At 49.8% G+C, this 26,222-nt stretch overlaps 1 protein-coding gene across 3 annotated transcripts in view; it reads left to right on the top strand.

The window, feature by feature from the left end:
* Positions 1 to 26,222, top strand: part of TRPM2 (transient receptor potential cation channel subfamily M member 2) — a 57,039-nt gene that overhangs the window by 12,958 nt on the left and 17,859 nt on the right. For 2 of the 3 annotated variants that reach the window (XM_063106895.1, XM_063106889.1), the window contains exons 6-19: positions 910 to 1,090; positions 2,327 to 2,388; positions 3,554 to 3,754; positions 6,152 to 6,254; positions 14,793 to 14,914; positions 15,136 to 15,489; positions 17,676 to 17,813; positions 18,348 to 18,477; positions 18,678 to 18,823; positions 19,666 to 19,778; positions 20,557 to 20,770; positions 23,243 to 23,361; positions 24,002 to 24,134; positions 24,558 to 24,729. In XM_063106895.1, the coding sequence (XP_062962965.1) occupies positions 910 to 1,090; positions 2,327 to 2,388; positions 3,554 to 3,754; positions 6,152 to 6,254; positions 14,793 to 14,914; positions 15,136 to 15,489; positions 17,676 to 17,813; positions 18,348 to 18,477; positions 18,678 to 18,823; positions 19,666 to 19,778; positions 20,557 to 20,770; positions 23,243 to 23,361; positions 24,002 to 24,134; positions 24,558 to 24,729 (2,188 nt within the window). The remainder of the gene's footprint in view (positions 1 to 909; positions 1,091 to 2,326; positions 2,389 to 3,553; positions 3,755 to 6,151; positions 6,255 to 14,792; positions 14,915 to 15,135; positions 15,490 to 17,675; positions 17,814 to 18,347; positions 18,478 to 18,677; positions 18,824 to 19,665; positions 19,779 to 20,556; positions 20,771 to 23,242; positions 23,362 to 24,001; positions 24,135 to 24,557; positions 24,730 to 26,222) is intronic. The other variant, XM_063106902.1, reaches the window with a different exon arrangement.

Here is a 26,222-nt window from a genome sequence, read left to right as displayed (position 1 = left end):
AATATTTTTCATTTCCTTCTGAGGCCTCACCAGGAGTATCTGTACTGTTTATATTTCTACCAAGACTCTGTTTGACAATACATGTGTTCTCTAAGACAATAAAAGCTTTCTCTACTGTGCTTCTTACTTCCTTCTGAGATCTAGTCAGTAATGTCTTTAACACCCGTATTTTCTACCAGTAGTCCATTCAAGAAAACTGAGACTTTTCCGATTGTGGAAAATTCTCCTGTCCTTTACCTATGACCCAATTCCAAAACCACCTCCATGGGTCGGCTTTAGCTCAAGCGGTTACTTCCTCAAGCCAGACTTCAAAACCACCTCCACATTTTTAGGTATTGGTTATAGCAGCACCCCACTTTCTGATACCAAAATCTGTATTAGTTTCCTGTGGCTGCTGTAACAAATTAGCACAAATTGTAAAGCTGCAGAAATTTATTCTTTCACATTTCTGGAGAACAGAGCTCTGAAATCAACATCACTTGGCTAAAATCAAGTTGTTGTGCAGGACCCTCCCCCTCCAGAGGCTCTGGGGGAGTCTGTTTCCTAATCTCTTCCATTTCTGGTGGCTCCAGTGTTCCTTGGCCTGTGGCTTCATCCCTGTCCTCTCTGCCTCTGTGTCACATGGCCTCCTCCTCTGTGTGTCTCCCTCTGTCTTTCTCCTATAAGGACATTTATGATGGCACTTTGGGCCAACCTGGGTAATCCAGGTTAGTCTTCTCATGTTAAGACCCTTAACTTAATCACATCTGCGAAGACCCTTTCTCTAAATAAGGTAACATTCATAGGTTCAGGGACTAGGACTTGATATCTTTGGGGGCCATTATTCAGCCAACTAGACCCCCAATTCCTGGCGTTAAAAATGCAGAACGTTCCCTCAGTCTGTGTGTGACTCTGCCCCACCATCCCCAGGGTGGCTTCCCTGCTGAGTACATATTGGATGAGGAAGGCCAAGGAAACTTGACCTGCCTGGACAGCAACCACTCCCACTTCATCCTTGTGGATGATGGGACCCACGGCCAGTACGGGGTCGAGATCCCCCTGAGGACAAAGCTGGAGAAGTTCATATCGGAGCAGACAAAGGAGAGAGGAGGTAAGTGGAAGAGGCTTTCAGGGCACCTGTGGTGGAGAGGGCAGCAGGCTGGTGAGAGCATCAGGGATGCCGCTGGCCGTGACCGGGATGTTCAACAGGTGTGGCACCTGCACATGTGATCAGAACTCACCTGTGTATCCTTCTGCTTTGTTCATGGGGTCACCCTCCCTTGCCTCTTTTAACCAGTGGAAGGAACATCAGGATGGGCCTGTAGCTTGCTTAAACGCTCTCAGGTAACACACCTATTGAAAACCACAAACTCAATCTCAGGTTCAGAAATCAGGACATATGTTAGTCCTGAACTCAGAACTTCCCTGGTAGGTGGGATGGGATGGATCCTAGGACACTGGGAGGTCTGATACACGATTTTGCATGTGATTTGAGGAGGGGTTGAAAGAGATTCAAGATAATGGGGAGGTGTCCAGGTTGGCTGGGAAACCTTTTGAGCAGGCTTCAATGTGCATCAGAATCCCCTGGCGGGTCTGTGTGTGCTGGGCCCACCCTAGGGTTTCCGACTCAGTGGGTCTGAGTGGGCTGAGAACTCACATTTCTAAGTTCCTGGGTGATGCTGATGGCTGCAGGTCTGGGGACCACACTTTGGGAACTGCTTTGACTAAGAGAACCCAGTGTAGGGAGTGTGGGGTTGTGAGTGTGGGAAGAGACAGGGCCGTTGTTGGTGCTGGATGGAGAGTGTGCTGCCAGGGAAAGGGATTGCTGTGGTCTTCTCAAGACCCCTGCTACTGGGCTGGGTGGAAAGCTCAGGGCAGGGGCTGGAGGTACGGAGGCAGGACGGAGGCTCCCATGCCTTGTTCACACCTGTGCAGGAAGGGTTATGTCACCTGTTGCATGTTCCCTTAGGCATGCCCAGATTTTGAGGCACCGTGAAAGGGTTGCAGAGAAAAGCAGGCTGGCTGCCATGTCCTGCAGAGTGAGAAGACAGGCTGGGGGGACCTGGGGCATCTCTGAGTGTCCTCATCCTCCCCCCACCCGAAAAGTGCGTGGGAGTGGGATGGGATGCAGGCAATGGAGAGGTGGGTCAGCAGGTGCTCTGGAACTTGGGCATTTATTTAGAATCGGCAAATCACCTGCAAACTCTGGAGTGTCCACCTTTCAAAGCTGCTTTTTACCTGTGACCTGTCTCCCAGCTGATGCTGGAGTTGGCAGGGGGTGGGGAGGGGCGCCCCACGCGGAGGGCTGAGCCCCCTAGCCCCTCACCTGGCTCTGTGCTCTGTCTAGGTGTGGCTATCAAGATCCCCATTGTCTGTGTGGTGCTGGAGGGCGGCCCTGGCACGTTGCACGTGAGTCCCACCTGCCTGAGCACTTCACCAGCCTCCTCGTGTGATTACTGGCGAGAGAAGGCAATGAGCATCTCCACAAGGAGCTGGAGAAAGGGGGTCCATGGTGTGGCAGGGGCCATTTCCAGTAGGATGATGGGGGAGCCCACTGCATGGGCCCTGGTGCAGAGGGTGGGCTTGGCTTCTCCTGGGCAGTTGACTGACACGGAAGGCAGAGGTGGTCTTAAGGGACTGGGGTGAGTTGTGAGCCAGCCGGCAGCTCTCTGCTCCCAGGACCCCTCTAAGGAAGCCTCAGGATTTCTACAACTCTGCCTTCCATACACCCCAGGGCGTGTTTTCAAAGTGTTGGCCCTGGGCCCCTTCCACAGACCCTGGGATCAGCTGTACTGAAAGCAGATTTACCAGGGGGCATAACATGCTGCTCCCTGGACCTTCGTTCTGAAACCACTCCGCTGTGTGTGTTCGGCTGCCTGCCTGGGGGCTACCCAGCTCCATCTGTTGTAGGAATGTAGGATGAGCGTATGACCTGTGGATCTGGGGCAAGGGTACTGGTGTTTCATTTACGGGGTCACTGAAAGTGTCCCTGCTGATGTTCTGTAATTCCAGAGGTGAAAATGAACCCTGGGGTCTCCTGGCTGAATGGGGATCTGTAGAGCACCAGGTCCCCATTCCCTGTGCCACCAAGTCCCCTCCATGGCTCTCCTGCCAAGCGGCCATACCCCAGGCAGGCGCCCACCCTTGCTGAGGGCGATCTTTCTGCTGGCGACTTTGTCAGAGGTCTCTTGAATTCACAGGGTTCTCATTGCCCTAGTCTCCCCAGGGCCTTTGTAAGGCCTGTAACTCCAGGTCACACAGTGTACCTGTTGTGGAGACGGCTCTCTCTCATGTCCCCATGTCAGTGGGTGAACATGTCACAACAGTTTTGTTAGGGTGGTATTGAGTGATAGGCATGAGAAAGATGGCGTGTTGGGTGTACATCCCACAGAGTGTCTGGATTCAATCCTTTGTCCCTTGTGCAGCACATGCTACCAAACCAATAAATTCTCCAGTAACCCCCACAGTGGCAAGTCAGCCTTGCCCCAGCTGCTGCCATTGGAGAATTCCCCACAGCAGAAAGCGTCCGAGCACAGCGGGGCTCACTTGGCTCACGGTAGCTATTGCCCTGCAGACCATCTACAACGCCATCACCAATGGTACCCCCTGCGTGATCGTGGAGGGCTCAGGCCGCGTGGCTGATGTCATTGCCCAGGTGGCCAATCTGCCCATCTCTGAGATCACCATCTCCCTGATCCAGCAGAAACTGAGCGTCTTCTTCCAGGAGATGTTTGAGACCTTCACCGAGAGCCGGATTGTTGAGTGGACCAAAAAGGTGAGGCGGCAGGACCAGGCCATGAGGGGCCCCAGATGGAGACCCCACCCCAGTGGTCTAGGTAGGGGGGAAGTGATTCGCAGAAGGTGGGGGCTTCAAAGAGGGGCTCAGGTGGGAAGCCCCCTGGCTGTGCTTGGGAGGTCAGATCATGGGGCAAGATGCCTGGGGAGGCCGGCGGCTTGAGTTCCTCACTTGCAGAACCTCAGGGTCAGACAGTCTGTCTGAGAAGAAGAGGCTGCTGGATTGCAGGGGTGGGGGGTGGTCCTGGGGGACCCGGGGAGGGCTGGCAGAGGGCTGGAGAGCCCAGGGTAGGCCTCAGTCTAGATTTGGGCAGTGGGGAGCTGCCCAGTGACGGCAGCAGGTGGCAGGGTCGAGCCCAGCCTCGGTGTGAAGGATCGTGCCCCCCCCATGAAGCACTGCCCAGCTGGAGCCAGCTCCAGCAGAGGGCCCCCAGCGCCTGCCAGTTCTTGTGGCCATGCTGACCTGCTGTTTCGCCGCACTTGGACCACCAGGACCTGGGTTTCGCATGCCCTGCCGTCACCTGACCTGTTTCCTGGCAGGATTCTTGTGGGGGGGGGGGATGATGCCTTTCTGACCCTCGGTTTGGGGCTGGTGGTGCCACCAGTGTCTATACCTTTCACCCGGCTCCTGGGAAGATGAACTCCTGGAGATTTGCACGCTGTTTTAAGTAGCTCGTGTGCTTTTTGGGGCAGTCTGTGGAGCGGCATTCACTCTGATGGTTTCATTTGGGTTCTGTGGACAGTCAGGGCCCAGCAGCCAGACCCCAGGGACACACCAACGTTGACATTGCTGACCGAAGGAGATGGTACCCTGGGAACCCCAGGTGTGGTGAAGGACCTGGGGCTCTGTGCTGACCTTGGCTGGTGCGCAGGTGGCACAGTAAGATCATTTTTGTTGTGTTTTACACTCGTCTCAGATTGGCTTCATTTGGTACAGGTGTCCTGTGAGACTGTTCTTGTCCAATAGGAGAATAACACGGTTCAGCCGTGAGCCTCAGACCGGCTGTGAGATGCTGGGGTCAGGCTGTGAGCACCGCGCAGCTCTTGACGGCAGGGCTGCTCTCCTCGTCCTGGTGCCACTGGGACTTGTCAGACGGCCCTGCAACGTTTCCTCAGTTGGCTTATAAATTATTCAGGCACTTCTCAGAACTGCATCTAATCTAGTGCTATAGAATAGAGCTTCATTTTAAAAATCCACTCTGCATTGCGAAGTCCAGGCCTGGAGGTTGCTCAGCAGGGGGGCTGCTCTCCCCTAGTTGTGATGGGCTCATTCCTTCCACACACCTTCTCAGAGTGTCGGTCTACACTGTGGATGTGCGGGACAGGCTGCTGTCCTCAGATGCTGCTGTGTGGCGAGGGGAAAGCTGCTTTCCACCGTTGGCATGGTTTTTCTCATCCATAAGAGGGATGGCAAGTGCTGAGTTCCACGTGGGAAAGGGGCTCATCCCTGTGAAGTGCTCAGTGTCACATGGGCACATTGGCACTCAAAAGTGGAAGCTGCTTTATTATGTGAGCCGGGGGCTGGGTTAAATTCAGGAGACATTATTTTGGTTGGTGGATGGGGGGTGGGGTGTAGAGGATACCAACATTAATAAAGCAAATGTATTTCACAGGGCCTAGCACATAGAAATGTTAAGCTTGCAAAAGACAGGAAAATTTCCCCAGGCTAAAGTCTCTGTTGTAGGTAAAAAATTGTAACACAGCAGCAAAAATGCTTGCTGTAAGGGCAGATGTCCTTGGTGCAGCTAAACCTAATGAGTGTTGCCATGACAATTATCTCGTTCTTTTTGTAACCACCTATGTTCCTTTTCTGTAACTTTCTTGCCTGGACAATAAATACTGAGAGGAAACCTGATTCGGGGTTATTTCCAAGGAATGCTTCTTTCTTGAAGGTTCTGGAAGTAGCCCTTTTGGGCCTCTCACTGCTCAGAAAAATGGGCTTTGAGTCATCCTTTGTATCTCCATCACCCTGGGAGAGGTGACAGTGGGGTTGGGCAGGGACCCCAGGGAGTGTCTTGGACCTCGGAGATGGGGAGCCACTGAGGTCTTAGGGACAGAGGGGCGTGTGTGAGGGTGCATCAATGCTGAGGCATGGGCCACATGCCAGGAGGAGAAGCCTTGTGTGAGTGGCATGGGGTGTCCAGGAGACCTGGTGTCATCATCGAGGTGAGATTCTTCACACCTAGGTTGTGCCGTCCACCAACAGACCACTCTCAAACGTGGTGTATTTAGTCCCTGTGTGTCGGCGTGGGCAGGCGAGGGGATGGCCCTGCCACAGGCAGCAGGACTTGAGACCAGGGCTCTGGCTCTTGGTACTTAGAGGAGGCAGGAAGTTCACTCATCAATGCAAATCTCACTTGCAAAATGTTTCTTGCAGATCCAAGACATTGTCCGGAGTCGGCAGCTGCTGACTGTCTTCCGGGAAGGCAAGGACGGTCAGCAAGATGTGGATGTGGCCATCCTGCAGGCCTTGCTGAAAGGTGAGGGTCAGGGAAGGTGGGGACAGTGGGAGAAAAGGCCAGAACATGGGCCCTCAGGATGCTGAGTCCCAGTCTTGAGGTGCCAAAGTGCTCCCCCTCGGCCAGATGCACTGGGTGGTGGCCAGCTGGTGGTGGGCCAGCCATCTCCTGCCAGGAAGGTGGGTGCCTGACCATCACCTGGTGTTAGGGGTACAAGCTCCTCTCTGCAGTGTATCTTCTTAGCTGAAACCCAAGTGCAGGCAGCGCTCATTTATACCTTTGTGGTCATCGTGATTTCTCATACAATTTCAGGGTAGAAGGAAAGAGCCGTGGAAGTCACCTCTCCCGACTTCCCACTTTGAACCATGCTTAAACTCCTTTGCTTCACACACACAGCAGAGCCCCCAGGAACAGTGAAATGAACTTTCAATGAGCAGATCCGAGCTGCTAACCCTGCTCCTTACCTGGTTCTGTCCTGCGGCCCGTCCCTGGCCGCATATTTCACTGTTTTCATCTAGTGCTCTGCAGAGAAGGTAAATGCTCTCCTCGTCCTTCCCTGCTGGCTTGATATTGCAGGGACAGCCCTGATGCCGGGGAAGCTTCTGCTGTGTGCGTGCCCCTCCTCCCGAGGTCAGGCTCGTCACCTTCAAGGGTCAGACCCTGGTGGGGCTTGGTGCAGCAGCCCCGGCCAAGGATCAGCAGGAAGCTTTCATGGTAGCAGGTCAGACTTTAATCTTATTTCTGTATATCAATTTTATACCTCCTACTGATCCAAGGACTTGATACTGTGCCTAAAGCATCACATAGACAATGAGATGGTTAAAACTAAGACCAGAGACTTCTGTTTAAAGGTCTGTGTCCCGGAAGAATGTAGCCCAAACAGAAAAGAGACAGAAAGAGCCCTCCTGACAAAAGCACTGGGGATTCAGCCTCACGCAAAAGGAGCCAAGCAGACTTCCATCCAGGAAGATTCCTGCTGGAACAGAGAAAAGCCAGGAAGTGCCCATTTAAGAGTCGAAGCAGAGGCATCAGCAGGTGACTCACCACTGTGGATCCAAGTCCCTAGCCAGGAAGGACAGTGAAGGCCCAGGAAGCGGCATGAGTAGCTGAGTGAAGATGGCAGGTCTGAGTGCCACCAGCAGTCCATCCAGTCACGGTCCCCAGACGGTTCTTGTTACAGCAGGAGCCGTGACAATGTCCATCTCTTCTTTGCCTTTCTCTGAAGCCAGCCAAAAGTAATGAGGAGTGAACCCCGGGGAGCTCTGTCTGGTGCAGTTCGAAGCTGCCGGGGCCCTCACAGGCAGTGACAAGGGGCCTGCTGTGGGTGCTAAGTCTGACCTTTGGAGAGGCACAGCCCTGGGAGAGATGGAGGTGGCTGCTCACATCACAGGACAGGCAGGACTCGCAGCAGGAGGCTGAGTCACAGGCGCCAAACTCCAGGGACTCTGCCCTGCTGTTAGGAAGTTCAAGAGCAAGCAGAGCTAGTTTGCAGCGGTAGAATAGTGGTTACTTCTGGGTGGGCGTTGACCAGGAAGGGGCATGATGGAGTCTCTGGGGTACTGGAATGTTTTATATCTTGATCTTGGTGGTGGTCGTGCAGGTGTAAATGTCAGTAAAAAGTCATTGAGCTATATGCTTAAGATTTGTGCACTTTGGAGGTATGATATTCTCAAAAAGTTTTCAAAAGTGTATTAGTCAGCTCAGGCTGCCATAACAAAATACCACAGACTGGGCAGCTTAAACAACAGACATTTATTTTCTCACAGTTCTGGAGTCTGGACATCCCAGATTAGAGTGCCAGCATGGTCAGGTTCTGGTGAGGGCCCTCTTGCTGCCTTGTGGACGGCACCTTCTTGCTGCATCCTCATGTGACCTTTCCTTGTTGCATGTGGAGGGGGGGCGGGGAGGGAGAGGGAGGTCTCTCTGGTGTCTCTTTTCATAAGGACACTAATCCTATTGGTTCAGGACCCCACCCTTATGACCTTAATTACTTAATTAATTTAACCTTAATTACTTCCTACTCCAAATACAGCTGCACTGGAGGTTAGGGCTTCAACATATGAATTTTGGCAGGGAACGGGGGGGACACGAACATTAAATCCATAACAGAAAGATTATTTTGGCATAGCTCTGTGTTGTACAGAGTAACATGTATGGTACAGTCCCGTCTGAGCAGAGGGGGAGAAAAGGTAGAGATTATGAGAGCCATCTAGGGAGAGAAAGAGAGTGCATTTGCTTCTAGAAGCAAGCACAACTCAACTGGTTGTAAAGGGTTGTTTGGAGGAAAGGAACTGGGCATTGGGGTGGGAGGAAGGAACTCTTTCCTTATCATGTGGAGGTTATTTTATATGCATAAGAAAATAGAGGACTTAAACGCAATAAACCAACTAGATCTAACAGACGTATACAGAATATTCTACCCAATGACAACAGCACACACATTCTTTTCAACTACACATGGGATGTTTTCCAGGATAGCCACATGTTATGCCACAAAGCAAGTCTCAAAGAACCTTTCAACAGATTTAAGATGGATATCATATGAAGTATCTTCTCTGACTACAGTGAGACAAAGTTAGAAATCAATAACAGAAGTGAAATTGGGAAATTCACCAATTGGTGGAAATTAAACAATACGCTCTTAAATAACCAATGAATCAAAGCAGAAGTCAAGGGAAAATTATAAAACATTTATAGACCAGTGAAAATGAAATCACAACGTTCAAAACTTATGGGATGCAGCAAAAGAAGTGCTAATGGAGAGACTCGTAGCTAGAAATGCTCACAAAGATCTCAACCAGTAACCCAACTTTACAACTTAAGGAACTAGAAAAATAAGAACAAACTAAACCCAAAGGTAGCAGAAGCAAGGAAATAGTAAAGGTTAGAGCAGAGATCAATGACACAATGACTAGAAAACAATAGAGAAAAATCAATGAAACCAAAAGTTAGTTCTTTGAAAAGATCAACAAAATTGACAAACCTTTAGCTAGATGAACTAAGGAAAAAAGAAAGAAGACTCCAATTACTAAAATCATATATGAAAGTGGGAACATTATTACTGATTCTATAGAAATAAAAAGGATTATAAGAATATTACGAACCATTGCACACCAACAAGTTGGATAACTCAGATGAAACTGACCAATTTCTAGAAACAAAACCTACCAAGACTAAATTATGAAGAAATAGAAAATCTGCATAGACCTATAACTAGTAAGGATATCGTATTAGTAATCAAAAATCTCCCAACAAAGGAAAGTCCTGGACTTGATGGCTTCATTGGTGAATTCCACCAATTTATCAAAGTAGCAGGATACAAAGCCAACAGAAAAAATCAATTGAATTTCTATACACTAACAATGAACAATCTGAAAATGAAATTACAAAAACAATTCCATTTACAATAGTATTGAAAAAAATAAAATAATTAGCAAGGAGGGTGAAAGACTTATACAATGAAAACTATAAAACATTACTGGAGGAATTTAAAGAAAACCTAAATAAATGGAAACACACTCCATGCTCATGGGCTGGAAGACTTAATATTGTTCAGATGTCAGTGCTACCCAAAGCAATCTTAAGATTCAATTAAATTCCTATAAAAACCCCAATGATGTTTTTTGCAGAAATAGAAAACCTCATCCTAAAATTCACATGGAATTTCAAGGGACCCCAAACAGCCAAAACAATTTTGAAAAAGAACAAAGCTGGAGGATTCACACTTCCTGATTTCAAAAATGACTGTGAATCTTAATGAATCACCACAGTGTGGTACCAGCATAAAGACAGCCATATAGACCAATGAAACAGAATAGAGAGCCCAGAAATAAACCTCACATATATGGTCAAACGATTTTTTACTTGGTTGCCAAGACCATTCAATGCAGGAAAGGACGGTCTTTAACAAATGCTGCAGGGAAAATTGGATATCCAGATGTGCAAGAATAAAGGTGAAACCTTATCTAACACCATATACAAAAATTAACTCAAAATGAATTAAAGAACTAAAACTCATAGAAGAAAACACAGGGCAAAACTTCATGATATTGGATTTAGCAGTTATTTTTTGAATATGACACCAAAGGCACAGAGGACAAAAGAAAAAATAGATTGGACTTCATGAAAATTAAACATTTGTGAATTAAAAGACACCATTAGTAGAGTAAAATGGCAACCCACAAAATGGGAGAAAATATTTGCAAATCATATGAGGTTACTTCAAAAAGATTATGGAAAGATTAGTATTATCTTTCAATTGTATTTTTCCATAAACTTTTTGAAATACTCTCATATATTTGATAAATGATTGATATTCAGAATAGATAGAGAAGTCCTAAAACTCAACAACAACAAAAAACAAGCATCCTGGTTCAAGAATGGGCAAAGGACTCGAATAGACAGTTCTCTAAAGAAGATATACAAATGGACAATCAGGACATCAAAAGATGCTCGACATCAGTAATCATTAGGGAAATGCAAATCAAATCCACATAAGTAATCTTTAGGGAAATGCAAATCAAAACCACAGCGAGATACCACCTCACACCAATTAGGATGGCTGCTATCAAAAAAATGGAAAATAGTAAGAGTTGCGGAGTATGCAGAGAAATCGGAACCCTTGTGTACTGTTCGTGAGAATGTAACTTGGTATTATAGCCACTATGGAAAACAGCATGGTGGTTCCTTAAAAAATTAAAAGTAGAATTACTGTATGATCCAGCAATTCCACTTACTGGCCGAAATAAACTGCAGCATCTCTAAGAGATATTTGCATCCATGTTTATAACAGCGTTATTCACAATAGCTAAAACGTGGAAACAACCCAAGTGTCCATCAACAGATGATAAACACAATGTGGTGTAGTCGTGCAGTGGAATACTACTCAGCCTTGAAAAAGAAGAAGATTGGACACACACTACAACATGGATGAATCTTGAGTGAAATAAGCCAGTCACAAAAATGCAAATAGTGTATGATTCCACTTATATCAGTTAGAGTAGCCAAAATCATACAGACAGAAAGTAGAATGGTGGTTTCAGGGGGTGAGGGGAGAGGTTTGGGGAATTATTGATTAATGGGCACTGAGTTTTGGATTTACAAGATGAAAAGAGTTGTGGAGGTGGATGATGGTGATGTTTACATAATATTATGCATGTATTTAATTCCATTAAACTGTACACTTAAAAATGGTTAAAGATGGAAAATTTTATGTTGTGTGTATTTTACCTCAGAAAAAACTAATGAATAAAAAAATCAGCTTTGTTGAGGTTCAGATTATACACAGCAAAACTCCCCCATTCTCAGTTTACTGCTAGGTGACTGTGACAGGTGTATACATGCACATGCCCACCACAGTCACAAAATGCAGAACATTTCCCTTGCTCCTTTACAGTCAGCCTTTCCTCCAGCTGGGCCCTGGGGAACCATTTATCTGCTTTCTGTCGCTGTAGGCTAGTTTCACCTGTTCTAGAACATCACATGAACAGAAGGATGTGTTATACATTCTTCCACATCTTGCTCCTTCTGCTCAGTGAATTGTTTGTGAGATTCATCCGTGCTGCTGCATGTATCAGAACTTCCTTCCTTCTTCTGCTGAGTAGAATTCTCTTGCATGAGCACACCCCAGTTTGTTTTTCCATTTCATCTAGGTTGTTCCCAGTTTGGGGCTATTATGAACAAAGCTCCCATTCGTGTTCATTTCTCTTGGTTTGATACCTACATGTGGAATTACTGGTTCTTTATGATAAGTGTGTGTCCAACTTTATAAGAAACTGCCAAACTATTTTCCAAAAAAACTGTACTGTTTTCCCTCTTTGTTGGCAATGGCTGAGAGTTCCAGTTGCTCTGTATCCTGGTCAACACTTGTAACTGTCAGTCTTTTAAATCTTAGCTGTTCCAGTGGGTGAGAAGTGATATGTCAATGTGGTTAGAACTCACATTTCCCTGATGACTGACAAGATGTGGAGCATTGTTTCATGAACTTTTTGGCCATTTGTTTATCTTCCATGGTGAAGAGTCTTTCAGATCTTTTGTCCAACTCTACTTGGTTATGTCTTCCTATTTTTGAGTTGTAAGAGTTCTTTGTGTATTCCAGTACAAGTCCTTTGCCAGATATATGTGTTGGGAATATTTCCTCTTGGTCTGTGCCTTGCTTTTATATTGTCTTCAAGGTGTCTGAAAAGCAGAAGGCTTAAATTCTAATGAAATTTAATTTATCAACTTTTTCCATTTATCACAGTTCTTTGTATCTTATCTAAGAAATCTTTGCCTATGCCATGGTCACAAATACTTTCTTTTGTTTTGTTATAACAGCTTTATAGACATGGCTTTTATTTTTTTATTTTTTTAATTTTATTTTGTCGATATACATTGTGGCTGATTATTGCTCCCCATCCCCAAAACCTCCCTCCCTTCTCCCTCCCCCCCTCCCCCCCAACAATGTCCTTTCTGTTTGCTTGTCGTATCAACTTCAAATAATTGTAGTTGTTATATCTTCTCCCCCCCCCCCCCCGGTTTGTGTGTGTGTGTGTGTGTGTGTGTGTGTGTGTGTGTGTGTGTGAATTTATATATTAATTTTTAGCTCCCACCAATAAGTGAGAACATGTGGTATTTCTCTTTCTGTGCCTGACTTGTTTCACTTAATATAATTCTCTCAAGGTCCATCCATGTTGTTGCAAATGGCAGTATTTCATTCGTTTTTATAGCTGAGTAGTATTCCATTGTGTAGATGTACCACATTTTCCGTATCCACTCATCCGATGATGGGCATTTGGGCTGGTTCCAACTCTTGGCTATTGTAAAGAGTGCTGCGATAAACATTGGGAAACAGGTATACCTTCGACTTGATGATTTCCATTCCTCTGGGTATATTCCCAACAGTGGGATAGCTGGGTCGTATGGTAGATCTATCTGCAATTGTTTGAGGAACCTCCATACCATTTTCCATAGAGGCTGCACCATTTTGCAGTCCCACCAACAATGTATGAGAGTTCCTTTTTCTCCGCAGCCTCGCCAGCATTTATCGTTCATAGTCTTTTGGATTTTAGCCATCCTAACTGGGGTTAGATGGTATCTCAATGTGGTTTTGATTTGCATTTCCCGGATGCTGAGTGATGTTGAGCATTTTTTCATATGTCTGTTAGCCGTTTGTATATCTTCCTTAGAAAAATGCCTGCTTAGCTCTTTTGCCCATTTTTTAATTGGGTTGCTTGTTTTCTTCTTGTAAAGTTGTTTGAGTTCCTTATATATTCTGGATATTAATCCTTTGTCAGATATATATTTTGCAAATATTTTCTCCCACTCTGTTGGTTGTCTTTTAACTCTTTTAATTGTTTCTTTTGCTGTGCAGAAGCTTTTTAGTTTGATATAATCCCATTTGTTTATTTTTCCTTTGGTTGCCCGTGCTTTTGGGGTCGTATTCATGAAGTCTGTGCCCAGTCCTATTTCCTGAAGTGTTTCTCCTATGTTTTCTTTAAGAAGTTTTATTGTTTCAGGGTGTATATTTAAATCCTTAATCCATTTTGAGTTGATTTTAGTATACGGTGAGAGGTATGGATCTAGTTTCATTCTCCTGCATATGGATATCCAGTTATCCCAGCACCATTTGCTGAAGAGGCAGTCCCTTTGCCACTGAATAGGCTCGGTGCCTTTGTCAAAGATCAGCTGACAGTAAGTGTGTGGGTTGACTTCTGGATTCTCTATTCTATTCCATTGGTCAGTATGCCTGTTTTTATGCCAGTACCATACTGTTTTGGTTATGGCTTTTATTTTTTATTTATTTATTTATTTTTTTGTCTTTTTCGTGACCTGCACTCAGCCAGTGAGTGCACCGGCCATTCCCATATAGGATCCGAACCCGCGGTGGTAGCGTCGCCACGCTCCCAGCGCTGCACTCTCCCGAGTGCGCCACGGGCTCGGCCCTAGACATGGCTTTTATATTTAGGTCTGTGGTCCACCTCAGATTGATTTTTGTGTTGTGAGGTAAGGGACAAAGTTCTATTTTTTCTTCCCCAAATAACAACCCGTATTTGGGAAAGTTAAATGAGAAAGAGCACAGAAACTACTTGTGCAAAATACTTGTCCTGAGAACCTGGGTGAGGGGTTGTGCAGTTGAGTGTTCTCAGACAATCGAGGCCGAAAAAGAAACATGACGCTTTGGAGTTCTGGTTTTGAACATTAATGTAAAATGCCTGCATTTCAGAGACCTGTGTCTTCTTTAAACCGTGAGGCTCTTTTCTTATGTCATTGCCCACCTGTCATGTAGGGGCCAGGGGCATGGCCAGGAAGTGAGTGCAGGGCAGGGGGAATGGGGTGAGCTGCAGTCACGACCTGAACCCCAAGAGTCTCCGATTCTAACTCTGAAATGAAAACTGCTTTTATGAGGGCGTGTGTTCATGGGGGGCTGTTGCAGACAAGCACTGCATTGTCACCTTACATTGTCAAGAGACTTGGCTCATGACAGATCCCTAATGCTCTGTTTTCATTGGTCAGTGGGGCACTGAAGGGAGGTGGCATTGAGACCCATATCACAGCCCCGATATGCACTTTCACCTGCAGCCTCTCGGAGCCAAGACCACTTTGGCCACGAGAACTGGGACCACCAGCTGAAATTGGCAGTGGCGTGGAACCGTGTGGACATTGCCCGCAGTGAGATCTTCACCGATGAGTGGCAGTGGAAGGTGAAGCTGGGCCACCTGCATCGTGCCGCGGAAGCAAGGGCAGGCCCCAGGGTGGGGGTGAGGGTCCCGTCTGGATCCCAGCCTTTCCCTTGGTAGTGGGTGACCTTCATCCTTCCCAGATTGGAGACAGCATCAGCCCTGTCTCCAGGGTCCCTGAGATCAGGAGTGCTTTTGTGAAGTGATGACCAAATGCACAGTCACCCCCATGTGCTCGCTCTCAGCCTTCAGATCTGCACCCCACGATGACTGCTGCCCTCATCTCCAATAAGCCTGAGTTCGTGAAGCTCTTTCTGGAGAATGGGGTGCGGCTGAAGGAGTTTGTCACCTGGGACACGCTGCTGTACCTCTATGAAAACCTGGAGCCATCCTGCCTGTTCCACTGCAAGCTGCAGAAAGTGCTGGCCGAGGAGCCTGAGCGCCTGGCTTGTGCGCCTGCCACGCCCCGTGTGCAGATGCACCACGTGGCCCAGGTGCTGCGGGAGCTGCTGGGAGACTTCACGCAGCCGCTGTACCCCCGCCCCCGACACAGCGACCGGCCCCGGCTCTTGCTGCCTGTGCCACACATCAAGCTCAACGTGCGTGCTGGTGACGTGCCCTGCCTGTACTCAGAGCCAGTGTGTCCTCACAGCTCTGTTTATAAAATTAGCTTTTATTCTTACTAGAAAAGATATATGCTCCCAGTCTTAGTCTGCTTGGCTATTATAGCAAAATACCACTTGCTGGTGGGCTTACACAACAGAAATTCACTTTCTTACAGTTCTGGAGACTAGAAGTCCAAGATTAAGGTGTTGGTGGATTCGGTTCCCAGCAAGGCCTGTCTTCCTCACCATGGCTTGCAGACGGCTACCCTCGTGCTGTGTCAGATCTCTGGTGTCTCTTCCTCTGATAAGGACACTCATCCTAACAGATTAGGGCCCTGCCCTATGACCTCATTTAACCTTAATTACCACCTTGAAGGCCCCACCTCCAAATCCTACAATCACACTGGGGGTTAGGGCCTCAACATACGAATTTTACGGGGACACAATTCAGTCCATTACACTTCCTTTCGAAAAATTCTAAACAATAAAAAAATGTCATGCAAAAAGAATGATGTCCCTCTGCCCTGACCCCAGTCCTGCTAAGCAGGTGTTCTCGGCTTCTGGTGTGGTCAGGTCGAGATTTTGCTGTGTCTGTGTGTGTGAGACACAGTCATGTGCTGCAGCAGGAGCGGGGTGGGTGCTGTAGACAGCATCCTTGATTGGGGATCCTGTGCTGTCCCAATGCTGAGAATGATGCTGGCTTTTGTATGTGCATTTATGTTAGGGAGTATTCATATCTTTCTGATTCATTAAGGTTTTACAAAACAAAGAAAGCATCAGTGCTGAGTTCTGTCAGATGCCTTTTGAGAAGATTGAGCTGCTTTTCTTCTTTGACCCATGACTTTGGTGAATTCTTTTAATAGATTTTCTGATAGTGAAACGTTTTTATTCCTTTTTGAATCTCAACTTGATTGTAGTGTAGTATGTTTAATACTAAGTTTAATGTTTTGCTGGATTCTATTGCCAATATTTTCAGGCTTTTTACATCAGAATGTTTAAGCCTTTGTAGTTTTATTCTGGGGGCTGTATTTGTCAGCTTCTGGTATCAATTTTATGTTACCTTTGGAAAAACAGTTGGGAAGCTTCCTTCCTTTCTGTGCTCTAGAGCAGTTTATGTGGCTGGAGTTAACTGCTTCGTACATGCTTGTAGGCTCTCCCATGAGCCTGTCGGAGCCCAGTGCCTTTTTATTTTTATTTTTTGATAGTAGTTCTCATAGCTTTCTTAGTTTCTTTCCTGATTTTTTCTCTATTTGGGATCTCTTCTAAAATCTTTTTTTTTTTTTCCTGCTAGAAAATTAGCCATTTCCCCCAGGTTTTCCAATCTGTCCATTGTCCCAGGTGAGCTATGCCTGACCTCTGAGAAAAACATAGTTACAGCTTGGTTTTATATATTCATAGTTCTGCTCTTCTTGATTCCAGGGTGTTTATTTAAGACACCCAGTTGGAATGTGCTTAAGAAGGTATAAAACAGAGGCTCACACTTAACTGTATCTGCAATTTTTTATAATGTCTTTATAATGATAACCCTTCTAGAAATTCCTAGAATCAAAGAAAGTGCAATTTTGCACATGATGTGGGAAATGTCTTCTCTACTTCTGAGAATTGTTTCCAGACTATCTGAGCACCTGTTTACTGATCAGCAGGACAGCCTGCATTGAGTGTGACTGAGGCTGAGGTGCCCTTCTGCCCATGTGTGACTGTCATTGTTTATTCAGCAGCCCTTTCTTGGTGGCCTTCTGTGCAGGAGAAACTGTGTTAGATTCCCCTAGGGAGCTCAGAGCCACAAATCTTAATAGAATGTGATAGAATTTTCATTAAAAAAGGCTTTGATGCCACAAGATAAGGCTAAGAAAACTTGAAGCACCTTGTATGAAAAAGGGTCTAAAATTATTGGTGAAGGAGTTAGAAGGGTATTCCACTTTCCAGATGTTTCTAGATATCTCCAGAACAATGGTTTTAAAACTTCAGTACATAAGGACAGTCTAGGGTATTGTTGAAAATAGAGGTTGTGGGCCCAGCCTCCAGGGATGGTGATCCCAAGAAGGTCAGGGCTGGGGTGGGAGCTGGTGCAGGGGCTGTGGTTGGGGTTACGGATGGGGCTGCACTCCTGAGAGGCTCCCCCAGGGATTTCAATGCCAGCAGGGGCCTAGGTTGGGACTCTGACTGTCCACTGCTCACAGGTGCAAGGTGTGAGCCTTCGCTCCCTCTACAAGCGGTCATCAGGCCACGTTACCTTCACCATGGACCCAGTCCGTGACCTTCTCATTTGGGCCATCGTCCAGAACCGCCGGGAGCTGGCAGGAATCATCTGGGCTCAGGTAATAAGACCTGCTTTTCAGCAGACATGGCTACGTGTAGACCAGTTGACCAGCTAGGAGTGTGGCTGGAGAGCCCAGGGCCAAGAGCATGCAGGGATGGCTCTCGGCTGAGTAGGAGGTTGTGAGCGTCCTCAACACCAGAAAGTACTTGTGTGCTCAGAGTTGGAGACAAAGAACTTAGGTCTAGGCAGGAAGAAAATTTTAAAAATTCTGCCAAGTGAAGTCCTGCATTGATGTCTAGTGCTGAGGTTTGTGAGGGTGCACAGGCTGGGCAGTATTGTGTGGGCCACGTGGCTCTGGCAGGCCAGTGCACATGCTGTGTCTGCTCTGTCCATTGGAGAGAGACTGCAGGGCAGGTAGAACACCCCACTGGGCAGCACGGGAGACCGGGCCTTCAGAAAGGGGTTACATCCTGTCCAGTGGCCCGTCCTGTCCATGTTCTCTGCTTTCACATCCCAGCAGTGCATCAGGTTCCCCGGGTGGGCTGGGCCTGGCTGGCCCTCCAGGTTCTTACGGTGACTCCTGGGTCCCCAGAGCCAGGACTGTATTGCGGCGGCCTTGGCCTGCAGCAAGATCCTGAAGGAGCTGTCGAAGGAGGAGGAGGACACGGACAGTTCAGAAGAGATGCTGGTGCTGGCAGACGAGTATGAGCACAGAGCCATTGGTGAGCACCGGTGGGGTGGGACTGAGACCATGACTCAGCCCCTGTGCTGTTGCCCTGGGCGCAGGTGTTTGTGGACATCAGCCCCTGTCTTGACTCTGTACCCCTGCCAGACCTTCCAGCGATGCTGTCTGGAGGGTACACTCTCCGACACTGTCCCTGGGGCTCAGTGTCCTGCTGCTCCATCTTCCTTCTCCGCCCAGGGGTCTTCACTGAGTGTTACCGCAAGGATGAGGAGAGAGCCCAGAAGCTGCTCATCCGTGTGTCGGAGGCCTGGGGGAAGACCACATGCTTGCAGCTTGCCCTGGAGGCCAAGGACATGAAGTTCGTGTCTCACGGGGGCATCCAGGTGACCTTCCGAGGGCCTGCTTCCGGAAACAGGCACCTGCAGTGCTTTTGGGGGGACACAGCCTCCTGCTCACAAGGAAGGCACACATGTTCATGCAGGTCTCGGGCCCCTCAGTGACTTGGGGCAGTGCCTGACCCATTTGTCCCAGTCCCCAGCAGAAGGCTCTTCCCTCCCATCCTGTAGATGAGGAAAAGCAGGTGGTATCTGCTCATGAGACAGCGGCTCACCTCCACATGGGATGTCCTGCCTGGGAGCAGCAGGCAGTCCCCACAGCCTGCGCTGGCCCTCTCTACCTAGGGGCCCAGGAGGGATGGGGGCAGTGTGTCCATCTGCACCACTAAGGGCAGGGAGCACCCGGGGTGGTGGCTGCTCTCAGCACGGCCTCGGGGCCACGGGGACCTGGCACACAGTGGGGTCCCCTCAGCTTCATGCTGCACTTGCCCACTGGGCTCCATCATGTCCCGGGCTGTGCTGGGGCCTGGGATGCCTGGGGAGGCGTCTGTTCCCGCCCTACAGGGCTCAGTGGGGCCAGCTCACGAGGGCCCATGACTGTGCGGCCTCAGAACCCTGCGAAGATGGGGTCCCGCAGCTCGAGGTGGGAGGACAGACGGGATTGGGAATCGGGAGCCTCCATGTGAGCCCTGCCTCTTGGCCACCACTCCTGTGAGACTGCAGCAGACTCTGCCCTCCTGGAGCCCAGCGCCTCAGCTGGCAGATGATGGCGCCCGTCCTGTGCTGGCCACAGCATGGGCAGGGGGCTCAGAGTGGGTTGTGATTGTGAAGGCCCGGGTGTGGTGTGGCGCTGGGGCCCCCATCCTGAGACACCTCCCTACTGCCTGCAGGCCTTCCTGACCAAGGTGTGGTGGGGCCAGCTCTGCGTGGACAATGGGCTGTGGCGCGTGGTCCTGTGCATGCTGGTCTTCCCGCTGCTCTTCACTGGCCTCGTCTCGTTCAGGTGCCGTGGGGGCCACAGGGCTGCGGGAGGGGCCCTGGGGACTGGAGACCTTCTCTCCCAAATGCTGTCACTGGGAGCAAGTTGCACATGTCTTTATGGTTGTGCCTGGGTCCTACACTGGCAGAGATGACATGGGCAGGAAGTGGAGGGGGTGAGCCATGTGCACAGGCCCATGCTGCCCACCTCCTCCTGAACCCCTTGCTGCTGGAGACATGGGCCTGGGTTGCTGTAAGTGCTCAGAGAGTCCTGGTGGGAAACTGAGGCAGGGCTTTTTCAGTGCCCCCTAAGGGCAGCAAGCCATATCTGCTGACGAAGCCTCTGCCTCGTGGCCAGCTGTCCTGTGATAAGAGGCCGTGTGTCAGAGCATACCGCGTGGGCAGCACTCTGTGGTCACAGTCGGCCCTGACCCCTGTGAACGATGGTGTTTGTTACTGGATGGTGGCTGAGGCCCGGGCATCCACAGGCAGGACCTGACTCAAGGCTGGGCTAAGAGCCAGGCCGTGTCACCCGCTTGAGAGTCCTGGTGTGGGTGGGCGTCAGAGGGTCATCTCTGGGTCCAGGCCTTGCTGGGCGCCCTGTCCTGCTGTGGCTGCATTTGGGGGATGTGGGGCCGCACAGACCCAGGCTGCATCACACCGCCTCCCTCCGTAACAGCGAGACCCCCGAGCACATCGCCCCTGCAGCAGCATCTCTCGGGGTCGAGGGGGGCCCCCAGGGTGGTCAAGGGCTGTGGACGTCAGGACCCCAGCCCTTCATGATCACCTGGCATCGGCCACAGGGAGAAGAGGCTGCAGGCAGTGGGCGGCTCTGCGTGTGCCCGCGCCTTCTTCAGCGCGCCCGTGGTCGTCTTCCACCTGAACATCCTGTCCTACTTCGCCTTCCTCTGCCTCTTCGCCTATGTGCTCATGGTGGACTTCCAGCCCACCCCCTCCTGGTGCGAGTGTGCCATCTACCTCTGGCTCTTCTCTCTGGTGTGTGAGGAGACGCGGCAGGTGAGCCCCATCCGCCCTGGGTCCTGGTGATGCCAGAGGAAGGGTCTGGGGGCCCAGTGACTGGCCTCAACCCACCCCGTCCTCTTACCAGGTTCTTGACTCCACCATAGGAAAGAATTCAAGGGCAGAGTCATGGTATTTGAAAGTGAGAACAGGTTTAATGTAATGAATAAGAGAAACAGACCTCACGGGGAGAGTCTGGCACACCTCCAGAGACTGAGCAGGGCCCACATCAAGTCTAACACAGAAGTAAGTGCAGTACAGACATCAAGTCTAACACAAAAGCCAGAAAAACACACTTGAAGTTCAGTACTGAGGACAGGCTGGCTCAAGAGAGTGAGCAGCCGCTCTCTGCAGGTAAATTTGATACAAGGAGAAAGAAATACACATTGCACAGGCAGAGTGTGGGCTGCCTCCAGGAGAGTGAACACCAGCTCTCCCTTCTACTGGGATCTGGCTTTTATAGTTTCTACATCTAATGAATATTCAACTAAGGGGGTGGTTCCCATTGTGTAACTCAGTCTTGCACATGCTCAGTCGGTCCCTTCATGGAGGATGCTCATTGGTCAGACCCTATCACAGGCACTGGACATATTTGAGAATGTTCTGTGCTCTCTAGCACCTCTAGCGGAAGGTCATTCAGCTCCCAGGGTTACATAACCCCTCTCCACTGAGCATGCTCAGCCACTGGATTTGCAGAAGCCAACCTCTTGTGGTCTCATTTTCCTCATGTTGGTGCTAAAAATAGGTCTAACTGGCAACAGTAACTTTCCTCTAGGGAAGAGCTCAGAGGAGGGGGCCAGAGACATTTGGGAGTGGCTGGAAACCCCGGAGGCCTGTCCTGAAACCTGAGCCCAGGGAAACTAAGCACCTCCTATCTCAGTTGAGGCCCCCCACAGCCCCATGGTGGCCCTCCCACCCCTGCTCCAGTCTGGCCATTTCCTCATGGTGGACCCTTGGCCAGATGCCTGTCCTCACTGAGCCTCACCTGGCCCCTGCAAGCTGGGCAAGGCCCCAGGATATAGGGGAATGGGATGCCCTCACCCCCAAGACCTCATGGGCTTTGGGTGGGTGTGTCTCCTCCTTCTCCTGTGAAGAGCAGTGCAGAGTACAGGGGTCCCCAAGACCACCCTCAGGCTCAGTAGTTTTCCAGAAGGACTCACAGGATCTCTGAGAGCTTCAACACTCACAGTGATGACTTTCTACAGCAGAGGTCTACAGATTAGAACCAGTCCAGGTAAAAGATGTGCAGAGTGGAGTCCAGGAGGGAGACCAGGTGCAAGCTTCCAGCCATCCCCTCCCTGTGGAGGTGTGGACAGGGCCTAGTTCTCCCAGCAACAATGTGTGACATCGTGCTCAGAGCACTGCCACCCAGGGAAGCCCACTCTAGCCTCGAAGTCCAGGATTTTTATTGTGGTCTGTCACATAGACATGGCTGACCACCCATGTGGCTGACCTCAGTGTCTGGCCCCTCCAGAGGTTGAGCTGATGCTGCGTGGCCCACGCCCCCACCCTGAGTCACATTGTTAGGCTGTCTGGCATGGCCCAAGTCCCTGTAAACAAAACTTCCATCAGGCAGGACGTTCTAGGGGCTCAAAGTTCACTCCCAGGAGCTGGGGGCACAGGCCAAACTGCTCTTTGGGCAGGGTTAATCCCTACTGTATGGGGTTCCCTGCTGTGTTCCCACAGTGCCAGCGCCTGGTGGCAGCAAGTGAATATGAATTGGGCTGATGTGATCCTTGGGGCTGGGTTGGGATCAGCCAACTGGGGGACAGACACAGCCTATACTCTTTGTCCTCTGGACTTGGCAGACCATTAGGCCCTAGTCAGATGGCCTGCCTACACTGGGTATGCATGCTACCTGCTGGGAGTCCTGGGAAGGAAGTGTGGATCCAGGTGGGCCCTTCCCACAGGGGACCAAAGGACTCTGCATTCCCCAAGCCTCTGCCTCTTGGTGGCAGCCCCCAAACTAAGAGGGGATGCCCCCTCCCTGGGTGTGCCTGTTGGATCCAGGGAAGGGACTTGGTTGGTCCTATGGGTCATGCCCCACCCACCCAGCTGGTGGGATCTGGCCTGGGACTGGGGGAGGGCATGGGGACTCCTGCCAGGCAGGCAGGCTCCACCAGTCCCCCACAGGGTGTCAGCCCCCTCCTGAGGCAGCTTCTGGAAGCAGGTGCGGCTCTGTCAGAATAAAAGTCTGTGTGTGGGGAAGCTCCAGCACACACACACGTGTTTGAGAGGGGCCACTGGGGACAGCGGTGGCTCTGGGGGGCAACAGAGCTTGATGAAAGCCCTGCATTTGCCCTTGACTGTGGTGTATATAGGATCTGTCCCCTCCCCATCTCACTCCCAATCTCCAATGAACCAACCAGCTCTCTCCACAAAGGAAGAGTCTTTTCACAAGCCGGTGCTGATGACAACCACGGTAGTAATGATTACCCCGGCTGCCCCTAACTTCCCTCTTGTCAGCAGCTCTTCTATGACCCGGATGAGTGTGGGCTCATGAAGATGGCAGCCCTGTACTTCAGTGACTTCTGGAACAAACTGGACGTCGCTGCCATTGTGCTCTTTATAGCGGGGCTGACCTGCAGGTGGGTGGCCAGGGATTCCCTCTGCTTCCTCCATGTGGTCCCCCCACCGAAGACAGCCAGGGTCTGGAGCTGGCTCCACCCTGGGCGAGGCTCAGCTCCTCTCTGAACCCGGGATCGTTGTCTGTCCAGTGGGTGTTGTGATGACAGCACCTCTGCCTATCCTTGGGATGGCTGAAGGAGCAGAGGAGGGAGACACAAGAGCCCCTTGTAAGCCTCAGACTGTGGCCCCTGTGTGGGGGCTGTGGATGGCAGTCGCTGGAATTGTCCTGCCTGCTGGACATGCGGCTGCTGCTGTGTCTACCTGCCTCCCTCCTACTGGGTCCTTACTGCCCATTATGGCCTTGCGTACTGGGAGGCCATGGTCCCCTTTCTCCAAGAGGCAAGAGGGACCCGGGAGGTCCCCAGGACCTGGCACCCTGCCCGAGGCTGGGCTTCTGGACTTTTCTGAAGAAAAGACTGTTTTCCCTTGGCTTCACACCTGGCTTTGAACACGTTAGGGTCCAGGGTCCACCCTTTGCCTTCGAGGGCCAGGCCTGGGCTGGGCAGGTGAAGCGCTGGCTGGGACAGGTGCTGGGAGCTGTGGTGGCTACCTGGGGTTGCAGAGAGCTGAGGTGGGGTGTGCTTCTGCCCGGGTCACCAGGCTCATCCCAGCGACACTGTATCCTGGGCGCGTCATCCTTTCCCTGGATTTCATCATGTTCTGCCTCCGGCTGATGCACATTTTCACTGTCAGCAAGACGCTGGGTCCCAAGATAATCATCGTGAAGCGGATGGTGAGGGGACGAGGGCCCCAGCAAGGCCCGTGGGCCGGGGGAGGGGATGCCTGTCGTAAGTGAGGTGGACCAGGGCCTGAGCACACCGTAGGTTCTGCGTTCCTGCTTTGCCTCTTGGCTCCCGCCCCCTGGAATCCGTTTTTCTCTGCTGGTGTGCCGCCTCTTCCTAGAGCCTTCCTTGATTCTCCCCCATTCTCCACAGCTCCTTCCTGACCTCCGATTCAGCTATAGGAGCTTTCCTCTTGGGTCATGGTTATGTCTGACCCCCTCCTATCCCCTGGGGGTGCCCAGCACAGAGGTGCAGGCACACTCTGTGAAGTTATGGAGGCGGCCCCAGGGCTGCTCCTGCCATCTCTGGGTGCAGCGGGCAGGGAGAGCGCCGGGGCGGGCAGGTACAGCCGCAGTGCCTTGCTGTCTCTGCAGATGAAGGACGTCTTCTTCTTCCTCTTCCTGCTGGCAGTGTGGGTGGTGTCCTTCGGGGTGGCCAAGCAGGCCATCCTCATCCACAACGAGAGGCGGGTGGACTGGATCTTCCGTGGGGTCGTCTACCACTCATATCTCACCATCTTCGGGCAGATCCCAGCCTACATTGACGGTAGGGGCCTGGGTCATGGGCGGGGGGCTCAGGGTGTCTGAGAAGTGATGCCTGGAAGCAGGAGAGAGACCTGGGGCGGCGGGGGAAGCAAGCTAAAGTGGCAGCATTCCTGAGGTTGCTGGCAGTGGCAGGAACCGAAGTATGATGCCTGCAGGGCCTCCTGCCAACTCATGGAAGGACAGACGGGGTGTGGCGTGTGCAGAAATACCTTCCTCCTCCTCTGGATGGAGAGAACACCTTTTATATAGTGTATAAAGTGAGCTTTCAAGCTTCATGGAGATGTAACTCACATGTCAGAGAGGTCACCTGGATAAAGGGCACACTTCAGTGGTACTTAGCATATTTACAGAATCTAATTTCGGAACATTTCATCACCTTAAAAAGACACCCATACCCTTTAGCACTCAGTCCCCATCTCCCCTGTCCCCAGCCCTGAGAACCACTAGTCTACTTTCTGTCTCTATACATTTGCCTTTTCTGAACATCTCATATAAGTACATGGTCTTTTGTGTCTGGCTTCTTTCACTGAGCGTAATGTTTGTAAGGTTTGCCCATAACATAGCACGTGTCAGTATTTAATTCCTTTTTATGGCTGAATAACATCCCATTGTATGGATATAGCACATTCTGTTTATCCAGTCATAAGTTGGTGAACATTTGGGTTGTTTCCACTTTTTGCATTCTATGAATAATGTTGAGTGAGCAGTTATTTATAAGCTTTTGTGTGAGCGTACATTTTCTTTTCTCTTGGATAGGTCTCTAGGAGTGGAATTGCTGGGTCACGTGATAACTCTATGTTTAACTTTTTGAGGAGCTTCCACACTGTGTTCTGAAAAGCCTGCACCATTTCACATTCCCACCAGCAAGGCACAAGGGTTCCAGTTTCTCCACATTCTTGCTGACACTGTTCTTGCCCATTTGTTTTGTTTTGTTTGTTTGTTTGTTTAAATGCTAGCCATCCTAGTGGGTGGCGAGTGGCCTCTCACCTGGTTTTGATTTTCATTTCTCTAATGACCCATAACATTGAGCATCTTTCCATGTGTTTGTTGTGCCGTTTGTATATCTTTGGGGATAGGTCTATTTTTATTCTTTGCCCATTTTTCAGCTGGTTTATCTGTCATTTTATTATTGAGTTGTAAGAGTTCTTTACATAAGGACACCAGTCCCTTATCAAATGTATGATTTGAACATATTTTCTGTCAACCTGTGAGTTGTTATTTCACTGTCTTTATGGTGTGCTTTGATACAAAATGTTTTAAATTTGGATGAAGTTCAACTTACCGAACTCGTTCACCGTTTGTGCTTTTGGTGTCATATGTAAGAATCCATTGCTTATCCTAAGGTCACAAAGATTTATACCTACGTTTTTCTTCTAAGAGTTTTGTAGCTTTAGCCCTTTCATTTGGCCTTTGATCCGTTTAAATTAATTTTTGTATATGGGGAAGGTCAGGGGCATTCTTTTGCATGTGGTTATTCAGCTGTCCCAGCACCAT

Source organism: Cynocephalus volans, chromosome 1, assembly GCF_027409185.1.
Source record: "Cynocephalus volans isolate mCynVol1 chromosome 1, mCynVol1.pri, whole genome shotgun sequence".
Classification (NCBI taxonomy): Eukaryota; Metazoa; Chordata; class Mammalia; order Dermoptera; family Cynocephalidae; genus Cynocephalus; species Cynocephalus volans.
Note: the sequence above shows the minus strand (reverse complement) of the source record. Positions and strands in the feature narration are given on the sequence as shown.